Source organism: Lissotriton vulgaris, chromosome 3_1 (genome assembly GCF_964263255.1).
Source record: "Lissotriton vulgaris chromosome 3_1, aLisVul1.2, whole genome shotgun sequence".
In the NCBI taxonomy this organism is placed as follows: domain Eukaryota; kingdom Metazoa; phylum Chordata; class Amphibia; order Caudata; family Salamandridae; genus Lissotriton; species Lissotriton vulgaris.
This window is the reverse complement of record NC_141689.1, coordinates 1,132,247,943-1,132,263,358: the sequence shown is the minus strand read 5'-3', so window position 1 is coordinate 1,132,263,358 and position 15,416 is coordinate 1,132,247,943. Positions and strand designations below refer to the sequence as shown.

The 15,416-nt window shown below is 43.0% G+C and overlaps 1 protein-coding gene across 1 annotated transcript in view; it reads left to right on the top strand.

The window, feature by feature from the left end:
- ENPEP (glutamyl aminopeptidase) overlaps positions 1-15,416 on the top strand; it is a 354,204-nt gene that overhangs the window by 83,380 nt on the left and 255,408 nt on the right. The window contains exon 4 of the mRNA XM_086961606.1: positions 10,149-10,269. Coding sequence (XP_086817732.1) covers positions 10,149-10,269 — 121 coding nt within the window. The remainder of the gene's footprint in view (positions 1-10,148; positions 10,270-15,416) is intronic.

Genomic DNA, 15,416 nt, shown 5'->3' with positions numbered 1-15,416 from the left:
TCCAGAGGGCTCATCCATACAGGCTGCAACAACTGCAGCCACCCCCGCAGACGCTGACCTGGTCGGGCGGGTCATACCGACCCACGCCTGGTCCAGGACACCGGGCTGGAGGAGATCCGCCCTCCCAGCCCGGCCAAGCACTATCAGGGCAGCCCGTACCGCCTCTGCATCAGGCGTAGCATCATTGAAATCAAGCGCTCGCTCCCTCCGCGAGATGCGTGAGGTTTGGCACCCGCGCTCTGTCTGTCCGCGAGATGCGTGAGGTTTGGCACCTACGCGCACCGCACCGGAGCACCAGCGACGATAATTTGAAAATAAAGCTAAATAGCACCCCGCCTAACTGTGGATGCAGGAAACTGGCCTAATCGTCGCACTGGGGCACCAGTTGCGACGTCCAAACACCCTAATTAGCACTCCGCCTACCTAAATCACACTCTGCCTACGCTCAAAACTGACTTCTCCCTGAGGCACCGGGGACAGGAAAAGGAAGTCGTTCCCCTCCTGTCCCCCTAAATAGCCTCCTAACTAACCCCTGCCACCCCTGACCTAACCCTAACTACTTCCTGCCTGTCCCTAGCCTCGCGCAAACTCCCTGGGGAAAAGACTGGTCTGCCGACCTGCTTTCCCCCGGGGGCCGCATTCGACTTTCGTAAACAATGTATACAGAAGCAGGCAGAACACTTATTTTGGGTAACTTACAGCAGCAACTTTGGTTATTATAGCTATGTCCATATCTGTTTTTATGTCTCAGACCATGACACAATCTACACGTTCACACTTTTCTCTTGCCGCTTCATTGTCATTTCTCTAAAGTAAAAGAAGTAATGAGCCGATTAACATTCAAGGAAACCTGAACCATCTCAGAATTCCTGTTTCCTGTTTCATCAAGTTGAACAGTTGCAGAGCTCTTCATCCCCACCACAGATTCTCTTGGGGGAACATCCTTTACAACGCGGATGTTACACCGCAGTTCCCTTACGACGCAACTTTTACAACGCAAGTTGTAACAACAAATTGCGCTGGGGGCGCTCCAGGATAGTAAATAGTTTAATTTACTATCCAACTGGAGTTGGATTAGTAAATTGACTATTCACTATCCAGCCCCCAACAACGCAAGTCGTGGTAATGACTTGCGTTGTAAAACATGCGTCGTAAAGTACTGCGATGTAAAACATCGCGTTTTAACGACATACATCCATTCTCTTGAGGGTGGGCCTATTTCTGCATAAAAGTTTTTGAATCGCATTTTCTGTGTTTTAGTAACATAAACATGATGGTATATGACTGACGCCCATCATCCTTCTATGCTCAAGTGCATCCCATAAAAGTGCATATTCAGTTTTATCGTTTTTGCATTGGTATACTGCTCCCTCTCAAAAGTTGCCGGATTTGTTTTTCACCGATCTTTGTTGATGATCAGGTTTGTCTGATGTCTGGATATCATTTCCTCCCTAAGTTGCAGCCATCTTCCCCGGGCCTCTCTATGTTTTTGAATACATTCCCCAGCTTCTTACATAGGCAATTTAAGGGTACAGCATGTGTCTAGGCTTGCTTTCCATTTCGAGATTCTGACCGCAGGTGGGTTTCTCCAGTTTTGGGTTATTTTTCTTTTCCTTATTTCTAAACCCAGTTTCAGTAGCGTCTTTTGCACGAGTGTAAAGCCTTTGTCTGCATACTAATTAAAAAGAGAAGATAATCATTCTTCTTTCCCATAGGGACTCTTCCATAATTTTCCCTCCTTCCAGCCTCGGAGAGACTGCTGGTCTAGGGACTTCATAAACAACAAATCATATTGCAGTAAACTTCATCCATCCTTAACCCTCAGATTGTACTCCCATACACCGTACTTGGTTTCACCTCCATTTAAAATCAACTCAATAGCTTTTGAAATACTCACCCTTCATAGATACAATTGAATCTGGCCATGGATCTCATTTGTCACTTTAATGAATAAATGATTGCCTGGTGTGCCAAAGGCAGATTGGTTGAATAAGCAATTTGCAGGTGCATACTGTCTTTCATTCTCTACTCACTCTGTTCTGAAAATAGAGTCCAACAACCTTTTAAATTTTGCAATCCTGCAACCTGCCTCTACAAATAAATATATAACTAAACCCTATACAGGCCTTGGGCTTCTGTGAGACATTAGTCATTCAACTTTAAAGTAACCTCATCAGTTTGTAGGAACACCTATTCCTGTTATCATTTGTTTGCCTATTCTTTCTGTGCCCCTTCCAACTTTATAACCACACACCTTTCCTTAACTAGTCACTCAACATGCAGAGGAATTGGTTCTTCGTCAGCTGTTCTATATTTTCCACAATCCTTTCTAGGTCTCGCCTAGGCAGCGCCCATGCGCTGCTCAAGGGAATTACCTTATGGAATCGGTCAGTTCTTTTCAAGCACTTGTGCTTGTGGCGGCATACACCTTGCCGGAGCGAGCAGGGGCGCGCAGGGGCCATCTGTTTCCAATTAGCTTGGCCGTGCGCACGTCAGCTCACACCCGCAAGGCGGATGCCGCCACAAGCATGAGTGCTTGAAAAGGTCACTCGTGCTTCTGCACCCAAACCCTCCCCTCACTCCTTGTTATTACTTTGCATAGAGGTTATTTCAATGGGCAAATGGTAACATGGCTGGTACCATAAATATGTGATAAAACATACTACACACATCTTCACTAGATCCAAGTTGGCCTTTGATGCGCAGTCCATGTACGTTACAACAGATCCTTTTCGCTCTCTTTTGTTGGGTCATTGAAATGCTGGTAAGGGCCACAAACTTTTGAATTCCCCTGTGTTTGTGAAAAATGCAAAATCCAACGATATTTTGACATTTTGTGAACGGAAATCATAGTTCACGTATTTTCAAAGTTTGGCAACTAAGCAGCATTTCACATCCAAGTGGGATTTTATGAAAAAAAGTTATTGATTGAGTGTTTCTCCCGGATTTCTATTGTGGAAGATTGTGCTTAAAAACGGTTTTACAAGTTTTTCCCTACAAAGCCTACTTTTGTGGCATTTTTTTAAAACCTAGCCAACCTCATGATTTTGATGAAGTTGAAACAGAAAACTTCCAAAAGCTAGATGAAGCCAACTTTCACATCAGCATGGAAAAACGCTTATAAGGTCCCAAAGGTGAGACCTATTGGCTAGGCCAATGCTTGTTTGATCCTGTCAAGAATCATCAGGAGAGAAACTTGAGAACAGCAGGACAGAGACAGACCTTTACCTACTGAGGTTCTCACTGCAGTAAAAGAAAGCAGTAAATCTGGCCAAAGGCCTGGAAATTGTGTGGTACAGGGAAGAGGGGGCTGATGCACAAAGGGATTGTGCATAGCGTCTGGAACAGATCAGCTTCAGTACCAGTCAGAGCAAGCAAGGTTTTGAGGGAATGCACATATTTTCAGAATAAAATAGGAAGTGGTAGTGCAGTTTTTCACTGCTTATTTGAACGGTTCCTTGAGCATCAATTCTTCCACTTTTTCCTACCATGCACCTTTCTTGTGTTTTTCTTGCCTTCCCCGTTTCTTTCCTTTATGCAGTTACCACTGTACAGCGCTCCTCCTGGTTAAAGCTGGTTTCTCGTTTGTTATTTGCCACTGCCTATTCTGGCATAGCGTTCTCCTTCCTTGGCATCTCCGATTCTACATGTTCACCTTCTTGAGGTGTCCAGGTCAGGTTCTCCGACCTGTAGGTACCATTTTTGGCTTGTTATCCGCTTGCCTCTTGAGAGGCATGTAACTCCTGGACTGGAGAAGCCAATATAAGTAGGCACTGTCATTTACAATTTACTAGCCTTAATAATTCTTGATTGTTGTTCAAATAGTATTTCCACATCATAGTCAAAGGGAGAATCTTTCCTGATGAGACACATCTGCTGATCCACTCATGCATAAGGCATCATTGCCACTGCTCTCTCTCTCTCCCTTACCTCCATTTTTCCAATAGAGATCATTGGCTTCTCAGTCACCATATAGCTCTTGGTTATATCTCCTTTGGCACTAAGGTCTGGGGATTAGTATCAGATTCCTCTGCCTCGTTCCCTTTAACACTCAAGGTTTTATTAGACACAGTTGTCTCATTTTCTCTACATTGTTTCCCAAAGCTGTTTTGTACTGGCAAATTCCATCTATCTCAGTAATTTTGTAAGCATGTTATTTCCTGAAAATGAGCTCTTTCTTTCTATTTTTCCATGGTTAATTGTATTTCAAAATGTACATTGGCACTTATCATCAAAGCTGATTTGGTCCTTTGACACCAATCTATTTGATTGTTTCTTACTTTCCCATGGAACAGACAGCCCATGTCGCCTCCAACAACATCTAAAAACTTTGAATTGACTCCCCGGGTGCAGTTGTTTTTACAGGAACTTAATTCACAGTAATTTAATTCACAATTCCTGTTCCAAAGTAGAGATTTTAGTTTCCTGTGACCTGTCTCTGACTTTGCATATTTATTCTCCTGCTGTTTATTTGCTATCTCTGTATCTGCTAAACTTGCAGTCAATTTTGTATTTGCTTCTGCCCACTTTCACTCTGTCATAGCCAGAGAAGGGGTGATTACCCTTGAGAAGATACTAGGGTTTTCCAGTTTCTCAGAAGCCCAATATTTGTTAACATGAAATCAATATTTTACATTATTCTGCCTATCATATAAAAGGGGTAAGATAGTGTATTCCCTGACCCACAGGAACAGGGCATTTTGCACTATTGCTTCAAGCAAATCTTCACGCTTGGATTTGAATTAATATTCAGTAGCTGACCCACTTAATACCCAGATATTCCCACAAATCATGGGCTTATGACTCTTGCGCCATAATCCTAGTCAAGTAGACAGAGAAATCTCCATCCAAAAGAATTCTACCTGTTGGAGATTGAGTTACTGATTGAGAGGGGTACAACCCTTTTCCAAGAAACAACCACAATTCTTGTCAGAGTGAGGCACAGGCCAACCCTAAATTAACCTGTGCTCCACCTTCTAAGAGATTGGTACAGAGCAGTCAGGCTTAATTTATAGGTAATGTGTAAAGTGTTTATGCAGCAATTCAAACATTAATAAAGTGAAAACACAACACAAGAAAGACCCCACATCAATTTAGAAAACTACAGTAGATAATATTAAACAAAACAAGACCAAAGCGACAAAAATCGAATCAGTAGAACCAGAGATATGCAGTTGTGAATGTTTTAGGGAAAATATTGTCTAAAAGTACAAAGCCCCAAGTGTGGATATCTGATCGTGCCAGGCCAGGACAGAGTCACAAGTTTGGGCTGACTGCGATGGAGCTAAAGGGGTCGAGTTAGGCTAGCTAAACAAGAGTACCTTAAATACTGGTTGTGGATTTTTAGTGGCTTCTACATCGAGGATGTGTCATGCAGCTGAGGTGATGTTTTGGTTCTAAGGAGCTGTGAGGCTGCAATGTGAAGTCCTTTGTCATCAACGAGGATCCAGTCGACGAGGGGCTTGTGATGCGAAGTTCAGTGTTGAGAATGCGTCCCGCAACCGGGGTGATGTGTTCTGAGGAGCTGATCGGCTGCGATGTGGAGATCAGTGTTATTGAGACTGCTGTCGACAAGAGGCTGGTTGGTAATGGGGAGTCCGGCATCAAAGATGCCAGATGCAAGCTAGGCAGTGCGTCGGTTCTGAGGAGGTGCGAGGCCCACTACTAGTATTTAATTTACAGGCCCTTGGTACATTTAGTGCAGTTTACTAGTGGCTTCCTAGTAAATTAAATATGCCAATTGCTGTGTTTTAAGGAGTGAGCACATATACATAAGCAATGGTTAGCAATAGTAGAGTTCACAAAGTCCTAACACCAACAAAAATGAGATCAGCAAAAATGGAGAAGGAAGGCAAAAAGTTGGGGGAAGACCACCTTAAGGCTGAGAGGTACACCAATAAGCATTAAGTAAGTTTAGTAGTCTATGCACCTCATCTTTCTTGACCAATCATAGGATAAGGAGAGATCAATCATACGTTTCCATGTATCCACCTCCAATGACATATGAATCTCAATAGGTTTAGTGATCCCTCTCTTAATTCTTTGCCAGAATATGGATCTTTCTGAATAGTTTCAATTTTGTAGGGTTTCACTCCAGAATTTCTTCATTTATGAGTGCATCATAGAGATAAAAAGCATTCTAGCCAATCACAATCTTTAAGTTTCTTCTTCAAACTTGCATTATTTAGCAGCAGCAGACCAATTTCTACTCACCTCTTCACAAACACTTTACTTCAGCTCCCCTATATTTCCCAAATTATACATACCACTTTCCACATACTAAAAGAGGATCAGTACTACTATTTTAGTCACCTGCCCATTTATGACTTCCATTTAATTGCAGGGTTGGAGAGCGTCTTATGTCTAATGGGAGAGAGTTCCAAGCTGTGGCTGCGGTGTAATAGAAAGCTCTACCTCCAGCTCTGCTCCGGCGAACGCGGGGGACTTCTGTCAATGCGAGGTCGGCTGAGCGGAGATTCCTTTTTGGGAGCGTGGAAACTCATTCGGTTGTTGAGGTATTTGGGTCCGATATTGTTGAGGGATTTGAAGGCGTGCGTGAGTAGTTTGTAGGTAACTCTCTTCTCCTCGGTAAGCCAGTGGAGTTCTCGCAGGTGTGGAGTCATGTACTCGTTGCGTGGTAACCCTAGGATGAGCCTGGCGGCCGCATTTTAGATGGTTTGGAGTTTGCGTAGTGGGCTTTGTTGATTCCGATGTAGAGTGCGTTGCCGTAGTCGAGACGGCTGGTGATGAGCCCGTGTGTGACGGTCTTTCTGCAGTCCGGGGGGGATCCACTTGAAAGTTTTGCGTAGGATCCGGAGGCAGTTGAAGCTGGTGGAGGAGATGGCGTTGATTTGACAGTTCATGGAGAGGGAGGAATTGAGGATTATGCAGAGGTTGCGAGCGTGATCCGTTGGGGTGGGGGGTCCAAGGGCGGGAGGCCACCAGGTGTCATTCCAAGCGTATAGGCGGGGCCTGAAGCTGAGCACCTCTGTCTTTTCGGATGGTTTGCAGGGTTTTCCAACCCTGAAAACCTTCAAACGGGCACTTAAGACCTGGCTTTTCGACTGACCAGAGCAGCCCCCCACCCTCTTTCCCTTCCCCAGCGCCTTGAGACCCACACAGGTGAGTAGCGAGCTTTACCAACCCCTGAGTGATTGATTGATTGATTGATTGGTTTAATTCAGCTCCACTGTACCTTTTTTTAATCTTTCAATACATGCATTTTACTCATCAGAATACAATTACCTGGAAGTGTTTTGTTTTGGTTTAAAACATGTGCATCTCTCTTTTTTCCACACTGCTTTTCCTTTAGTTCATTCTTTCATTCATCATCATTGTACCCACAAATCTTCTCCAGTGTTCCATGACTCGTGCGATGTTCCTCTCCGGACCTCATTACAAGTTTTCTGGATACTTGATTGTAAATTCCACACCGCCGGAGTTATCAGGTCATGTTATCTCAAGGGGGTGCAGATTTAAATGGAGTTCTTGGTTGAACCGTCCAGAACCTTTTGAGAAATGAGGAATTACCAGGGGATCCAGGTTCTAGGTCCCCTGGTAATTCCAGATCACCTGGTAATTCCTAATTTTCTTCGGCCTTTCATCAAGAGCATCCAGCTGAAATCTCCTCATCAAAGTAAAGAGATCGACAGTGTTCATGCACATTTCATAATGTAGATGGTGCCGGAAATTACCGTTACTGCACCCATCAAAATGAAAAAGCAACTTGCGTTATACAGAGGCTACTAACCCCAAGTGAGGAGAACAGTAGTAGAAATTACAAAAAGAATGTTTGCTCATGTAGGGTATGAAGTACAAAAATTCCTAATAAGAAATCTTAAATTGTTTCAAATAATGATTTGCACCTAAAATTGGCTCTGTAGAAGTTGGAGCAATTTCAACTTCTACCAAATACATTGGTATTTTGTGAACCAACCTAAGTATTTATAGGTTAGTTCACAAAATACTGATTCGTAGTGGTTGCAAATTGACCTACCGCATTAATATGCATAAGATTAGTTGCAAATTGAGACCCGCTATGATTGGTTAGTGTCACAGGTCTGGAGGCCTGCTAGGGTCAGCAGATCACCATGTCTGTGATTGCTTGTAACTAAAGTAATCTTTTTGTGTAAATGCAGCCCTCTTTGCTACAAGAAAACGGGATGCGTTTAAAATAAAAAATGAATAATTTTACCAAATTATTTTAGTAGCAGAGAGTGGTCCAATGGGCAATTACCTGCTCCTAAATATGGGGCCGATTACAGTGATGGTAGAACCGCCACCGACAGCCCGTCGGTGGCAGTCCCACCACCATCAGCACCATGTTCTCTTCCTGCCATATTACTGGCAGGCGGATGGTTGGCGGTCAGAAAGACCTACCGCCACACATCAGACAGGCTCCTTGAACCCGCCATGAAAAGGCAGGTGGAAAGGGACTTTGGGGGCCCGTAGTGGGCCCCCTTCACTCCTCAGCTGTGGGTTTTTGGGGGGCACCTAAGGTGCCCGCCTACATATCCCTGCACCATGTGGCAGTCAACACATGGTGCCTGCCACGTAGTGCAGGGATATGTTAAGTGTCCCCTTTTTGCACTGCGACATGTGCTGCAGGTAGCAGCACCCGCCACAATGCAAAACATAGGTATTGCGACCACCGTGGTGGTGGTTGCATCGTATTGCCTCTGTCCGACCGCCGACAGCCTGTCAGGTGGTCCCTTTTAGGATTGGGTGGCGGGCGGATGAAAGTCCGCCTGCCATCCTAATCAGACCCAAATTCTTGTCTATATTCACAAAAGCAAATTTGTCCCTTGGGGGCCCCTTTCCATTTGTGAATGGTTACCATCCATTTGGTTTGCCCTTTACATTCCCTTTCCAAATACACATTCTGTATTTAATCTGAAAATAAAATTGTTATTTGGTAATGTGTTATAAAATCTCAGTTTGGGTTTTGTACATTTAAAAAAGCCATTTGTGGTCAGAAAAATGTCAAATTTGAACTTTGTGACTGTAAAATGTCTTTGTGCATCAGGCCCATGGTTTACATGGTGCATATACACCATATCATGCAGAGCGATAAAGGCCAGATGTACGAAGCACTGGTCACAAAATAGTGGTCGTAATTTGTAACCAGTAGTACTACGTTCATTTGCAAAATACTTATTCCTAGTGGGTCACAATTTCTTCTACCTCATGAATCTTAAAGAAGTACATCCCAGTTTGTGCCCAACTAGAAATTGCATCCATCACAGAGATGGTGGCTTTCTGTGGTCAACAGACTACCATGTCTGTGTTTGCTTTTAAACAAATATATATATATATTTTTTGTAAATGCAACCTGTTTTTCTTAGAGAAAAACAGAATGCGTTTAAAAAAAAAGAAAAGTTAGAGTAAAATTTTTTAGTAGTCAGCAGTCTCCATGGCCACTGTCTACTCATAAAAATGCTTTTTTTCATCATTCTCAAAGCAAAATGGATCACTTGGGGTCCCTTTCCCGTCTATGAATGGGTTACCACTGCATTATTGTAGTCATTACAATATTAATATTTGGCTACTGGATTTTGGACGTATAACATTAATACATACTATTTCGATTTGGTATTTAGAAGGGATGTCCTAAACACACCCCTAACAAATACAGAAATTGTGTTTGGTCACAAAACCAAATTGTGATAAGTTACAGATTTACGGAATCGCAATTTGTGATTTGCACATAGCAAAAATAATATTGTGCTGGCAAACAACCCAATTCTGCGAATTGCAAGCAGAGAAATCCTTTGTATATCTGGCCCTAACTTTTTTTCTTTAGAAATATTAGTGGTAGTGCAGGCAAGAAAAGTAGTGGGAAGAAGAGACTCAACCAGAGCAATTGTGGAGTGATCAGCTAACATTCACACGAGCGAGCTCATGTGTTTGTTCAAAAACACTGTTCAAAACATGCACGTATAAAACCTGCAAAATTAAACAAAAACAGTAAATGTCTGCTATTCTTTAGTGGGTGTTATTGTTTGGATTGATTTGTACTTTGTAGCATAGTAGTAAAACTACAGTTGGTAATTCTCTATGCAGAATGGCTGTTTAAATTACTGTAGAATTGTTGTGTATGGATTCCTTTGCAAGTCAATCCAAGCTAACTGTTTCTGTTTTACTTACAGCTAACCATTTATGCTCAGAAAAACCAAATTCACACGGCGGAATATGCAGCAAATGTTACTAAAACCATTTTTGACTTCTATGAAGAGTATTTCAATATGAGTTATTCACTACCTAAATTAGGTAAGGTAGTTGTTTCAAGCATGTTTAAGTTTCTGTCGTCGTTTTTGTTGGAGGTAGTCGTGTCTACATTTTCCGAAGTGCGTTTTTACAAGTGTATGTTATGTGTTGCGCTGTTTGTCTGACGCACGCTCTGCAAAAATAATTTCATGCCCGATTCAAGGCGACAGGGAAAGAGAGATACTGAGATGAAAGAGGAGAAATAAAGAAAAAGAGCATAGGCTGAGTAGAAGATTGTGAGGTATAAAATGAGACATAGATAGAAGAACACCTGGACAGAGAAAAACAATAGTGGGGATAAGAGAGAGAGAGATACACGCGACAGAGTTCGAGAAAGTGGTAGGTTATCCAATGAGCAAAGCAGAGAAAGGCAGAACATGTGGGAAAAAGAGGTAGCCAGAAAAATAGAGAGTACAAGGGAGAGAGAAGATGAGATAAAGATGGACAGATAGGGGAGTTGAGGTAAAAAAGAAGAGAAAGGTAGAGCTAGAGGGAAAGTGAGAACTCAGGGTAGGCAGAAAGATAAATGGAAAAAGAGGAAGAGACCTGGTGAGCGATAGAGAGGACAAGGAAGCGATCGAGAGAAAAACAAAGAAACAGAGAGAAATAATCTGAAGGTAGAAAGATGCCACTTGCTTCTACCAGGCAAAAGTCCCTGGGGGAAATATAGGTGAAAACATAAACAGTAAGTTTGAGTCCTCCAGGTTATTCCGCAAACTCTCAGAATTCCTCTTAATGCTTTCTCTCCTACACCATTCGTCCACCTCCAACCCTCCTGGCATTGCCAGAAGGGCCATGATACAGGCAACTTGTAATGAGGGCCTGTTCTTTCAGAAGAATAGACAGTGTGGTCTATGGTATACAATACTGAAACAACTGTGTGAGCTACGTAGTTGCATTTCATAAACATGAATACATTCTAACTTCTGAGAATTGAACATGAAAGCTTGGTGGCCTTCACATAATGTGTATCATATGGCCTCCTTAATGTTGACAGAGATACAACAATCTACTAATAGAACATTTTCTGAAACTTTTATTTTGCCAATGGTAACAGAAATCCTATCACAATCTAATTCTCTGCTAAAACAAGACGCTGTATGTGGCTCATTTTGAACAAATTGCTAAGTTGGTTCCCCTTTATCCTCTCTTCCACAAGTGGCTGTGGCATAAGATGCCTCTGAGCTCCATACATCTAGATAACAACTTGCTGGAACCAAAGCTGCCTTTCAAAGTGAACCTTCATTTCAGCAAGATTCATAGTTCATGATTACCAAGTCAACATCATGTCATATTAATATGCAGGGAAGGACACTTCTTTGGCTCATGAGGCGAAGGGAAGCTGAGGAAATCTACCCCAACTCTTGTCATCTTTAAGAAACACTACACTTTGCAGGAGTGAAGAACAAATGAGCAGCAAGGTTGTGGTCCCAAAAGTCTGAGTAAGGTGAAATAGTCTATGTTTTAGACTTTATAAAACTTAGTTGTTACTTGCATTCATCCCTGAAAGAGAAGGAGGTACCCAGGTACCTTAGGTCAAGATAAGTGAACATTCCTCTCTTGATTCAGAAAATGATGGCATGTTCTCCAGAACAAGACAACAGGTGTTTTCCTTGAGATCTGGCTCATAAAAGTGACAAGCAGCAAGGTTTTAACTGGTCTTCTTGTTATTTACTTTTGTACCTCGAGTCCTGACCTAGAACACTTACCACACAACCCTCTACAATAGTTTCATCTATAGTGGCAGTTTTAATGTGTCAATTGACTAAAAATTATAAAAAGGTATTCCATATCCTGGAACTAGTTCCCCTGGCCACTGGCCTGGCCTGTAGTGGTGATGCCACTGGTGTGCATAGCAGCAGTAAGGCCCTGAAGTAATCCCTTGTTACACTGGATGATCTAGCCATGCTGTCCACAGCTGGGCCTATCCTTCTCGCAGTCTTAAGGCTTTGAGAAATTGTCTTCAGAGCGAATAACTGCTGCACTGCTAGGTTATACCCCCCTTTTTTGCTAGCACCTTCAGCCAATGTCCTCCGAATTGAGACAAACTGAACCAGCTACCAGGTTGGGCTGCTCATGCTGTGGTCATGCGCCGCCCAATTGACTGAAGTTATTAGTGACCCACTGCCTTGATTGGGTACCCTCCTTTTTAGACAAGGTCTCCCTCCTGCATGACTGTGCTAGGATATCTGCCTTCTAACTACACTTTGCTCCAATTTTCAGACACAGGGAAGAATAAAGTCTACCAAGTGCACATCTGCAGTTGGATCACCGTGATCTGCAAACAATGTACTCATTGGTTGCCGAGCAGGAAAAACACATCATCCTGGAGGTAGTTGGGGCAAAAAAAGCATGCTTGGAGGCAAAAGTAGATACAATTGTCATTTAACTGGAATTATTGCAAGATGATCAAAAGTGGTTAGCCAAAAGATTTACCTAGTTGAAGCTCGCCCTACAAGAGTTGGAACCCTAAACATCAGATTTGCAGCAGCAAACACAAAACTTGTTATACCAAGGGTGCATCCTGGAGGGCAGGGTAGACGCAGAGGGGCACTCCCACTGCAGTAACATAAAAATAGTCGGAATGCCTAACAGCCTACATTGTTGATTTTCTGGAAAACTGGATCAAGGGCATTGCGGTACCTCAAACACTTTCTCCCTTTTCCTTTATTGAAGGAGACCACTGAATCCAGCACATTGACTTTATACTGGTGCCCAGCCAGGACCAGTTGTCTTCAAATTGTTGCATTTTAAGGCTAGGGTTGAGATATTTTGGGTGGCAAGGCAGGTCAAGTAGCTTGTAATGGATATCCTAGATGTACAAAGAAAGCACTAAGAGATGTGTCTGAAGTATTCACTGGTGTTCCCAGCCATGCTTAAAATTTTCAGAAGCAAGAGTTCCCTAATTTTTATTGAAACAGAGGTGGTTTGGGAATGGGCTGAGAGAAAGAGATCCTCTGCACAGGCAGACATTCCCCACAACTGGGAATATTGGATTACCAAACGTAATCACAGATGATCCAGGCCAAAGCCAAGTCCACGTTATGGCTTAGTAGTAGCTCCATTGCAGGAACATGCCTGGGACATTAAATTATAATAATAATAATTATTATTATTATGTAATGTAATGAGGGGAGACTTCCACGGGTCGCCCTGATGGGCACCATGTCACATTTCAACCATTTCAGGGCTCTATTTATCTATGTAAAAGATTTCAGTTTTCCTTATTTGCCTCTTTCCTTGACTCCTGGGTGACACATGTAAGCTTTCATCTGTATAGTTCCTACTACTGATAGAGCACTTCAGAGGCACTGCCTGGCATTTAGCAATACTTCTAGCTGGCGCTATCTCCCCCATTAAGCTACATACCTTTAACGGATGCAACACGCCAGAGCATATGGGCATGGCTTCATCTTGACATCAGCTGCGCGACACACCGTCCATGATATTGGATGGTTTCCTTAGTTTTTGTGAATGGTCAACCATTAAGATGTCTGTGTTTCATACTGTTAGTTTTTGGACCCGAGATCTGAACAGGGTTATATCCTTCAGGTATGATTATCGCGATAATGGCAATAACCAATCTTTAGCGATGGTGTAGGGCAGGCTGTTCTACACCTGTAAAAAGGTAAAGATGCCTTCAAGGGGATTTATTTTGTACGTATTTGGTAACTTAAATTGACTTTAAAAGGATGAATTAATAATCCTTATTAGGAAGCAATAAGATACCATAAGATTCAAATTCAATATAGAAACTCAATTTTATCAAAACACAACATACAGACAAAAACACAAGGTGTATTAGAAAAATATAGTTTTATCAAAGGATTGTTTGAATGAACAGCTTCATATACAGATAAGAACACAAACAGAAATTAGGCCTGTGGGTACATACATAAGTGAATTAATACGTGACTCTACAGAACCTAAAACAACACCTATCCCAAATCACATTGAATAAAACAAGACAGGGATAAGATGTACGGTTGACGTTTCAGTTTCCTAAGAGTTAATTGTAGAAACCATCCTCAGGACTGCTGTCAATTATGATCTGTATAGAGATATTGTACTCTATTCGAAGTATTCTGCACCTTCTTAGCGTTAAATACGAAGTGTAGGTTTCACTGTGTCAGGGGTAGTTTTTAGAAATAATTGCCTCGCCTGATTGACTGTTAGTCATTAATGTAGTGAATAAAATCTTGACCCCAAGTCAGAAACCAATATACTGTGGATATAGAATAAGGTCGTCTTTGGTCTTGCCACATGCGAAAGATTCGTATTTCAGGGCAGATATTTATGCAGCGATAATCTCATCAAAGCGGCAAAGGCAGAGTGCAGGGCAGCGTCTAGTCAGTTCGAGACGAGTGAAATTTACTTTCTACATGTGGCAAGACTAACTCCGACTTCGTTCTGTATGCACATTATATCCTAAGGAAAGTGCACTGTATTCTGCCATTACTGTTCTAAGTAGATTACCGCCCTTTGGCTGTGTGAATATCTGTCCTGAAACGAATCTTTCGCATGTGGCAAGACCAAATACGACATTTCAAAAAGGGGGTGGGGTCGCACACCACTCACTCACCAGCGGGATCGCCCCTAAGGACTATGGTCAGTGTAGTTTAGTATTCCGCGATGTATCCATCTTCGCCATCCCTGGACACGTGTTTCGGGGTATTTACCCCTCATCAGCAGGGAATAGGCCATCTTCTTATCTTCTGGGGTTGCCGGTGGCTGCCAAATATTGCCAGGTCTAGTACCACACGGGCGCGCGGGTGCGGGGTCCCAGGCTCGTCAGCCCGCTTAAACATTTCAAAAAGGGGGTGGGGTCGCACACCACTCACTCACCAGCGGGATCGCCCCTAAGGACTATGGTCAGTGTAGTTTAGTATTCCGCGATGTATCCATCTTCCCCATCCCTGGACACGTGTTTCGGGGTATTTACCCCTCATCAGCAGGGAATAGGCCATCTTCTTATCTTCTGGGGTTGCCGGTGGCTGCCAAATATTGCCAGGTCTAGTACCACACGGGCGCGCGGGTGCGGGGTCCCACGCTCGTCAGCCCGCTTAAACATTTCAAAAAGGGGGTGGGGTCGCACACCACTCACTCACCAGCGGGATCGCCCCTAAGGACTATGGTCAGTGTAGTTTAGT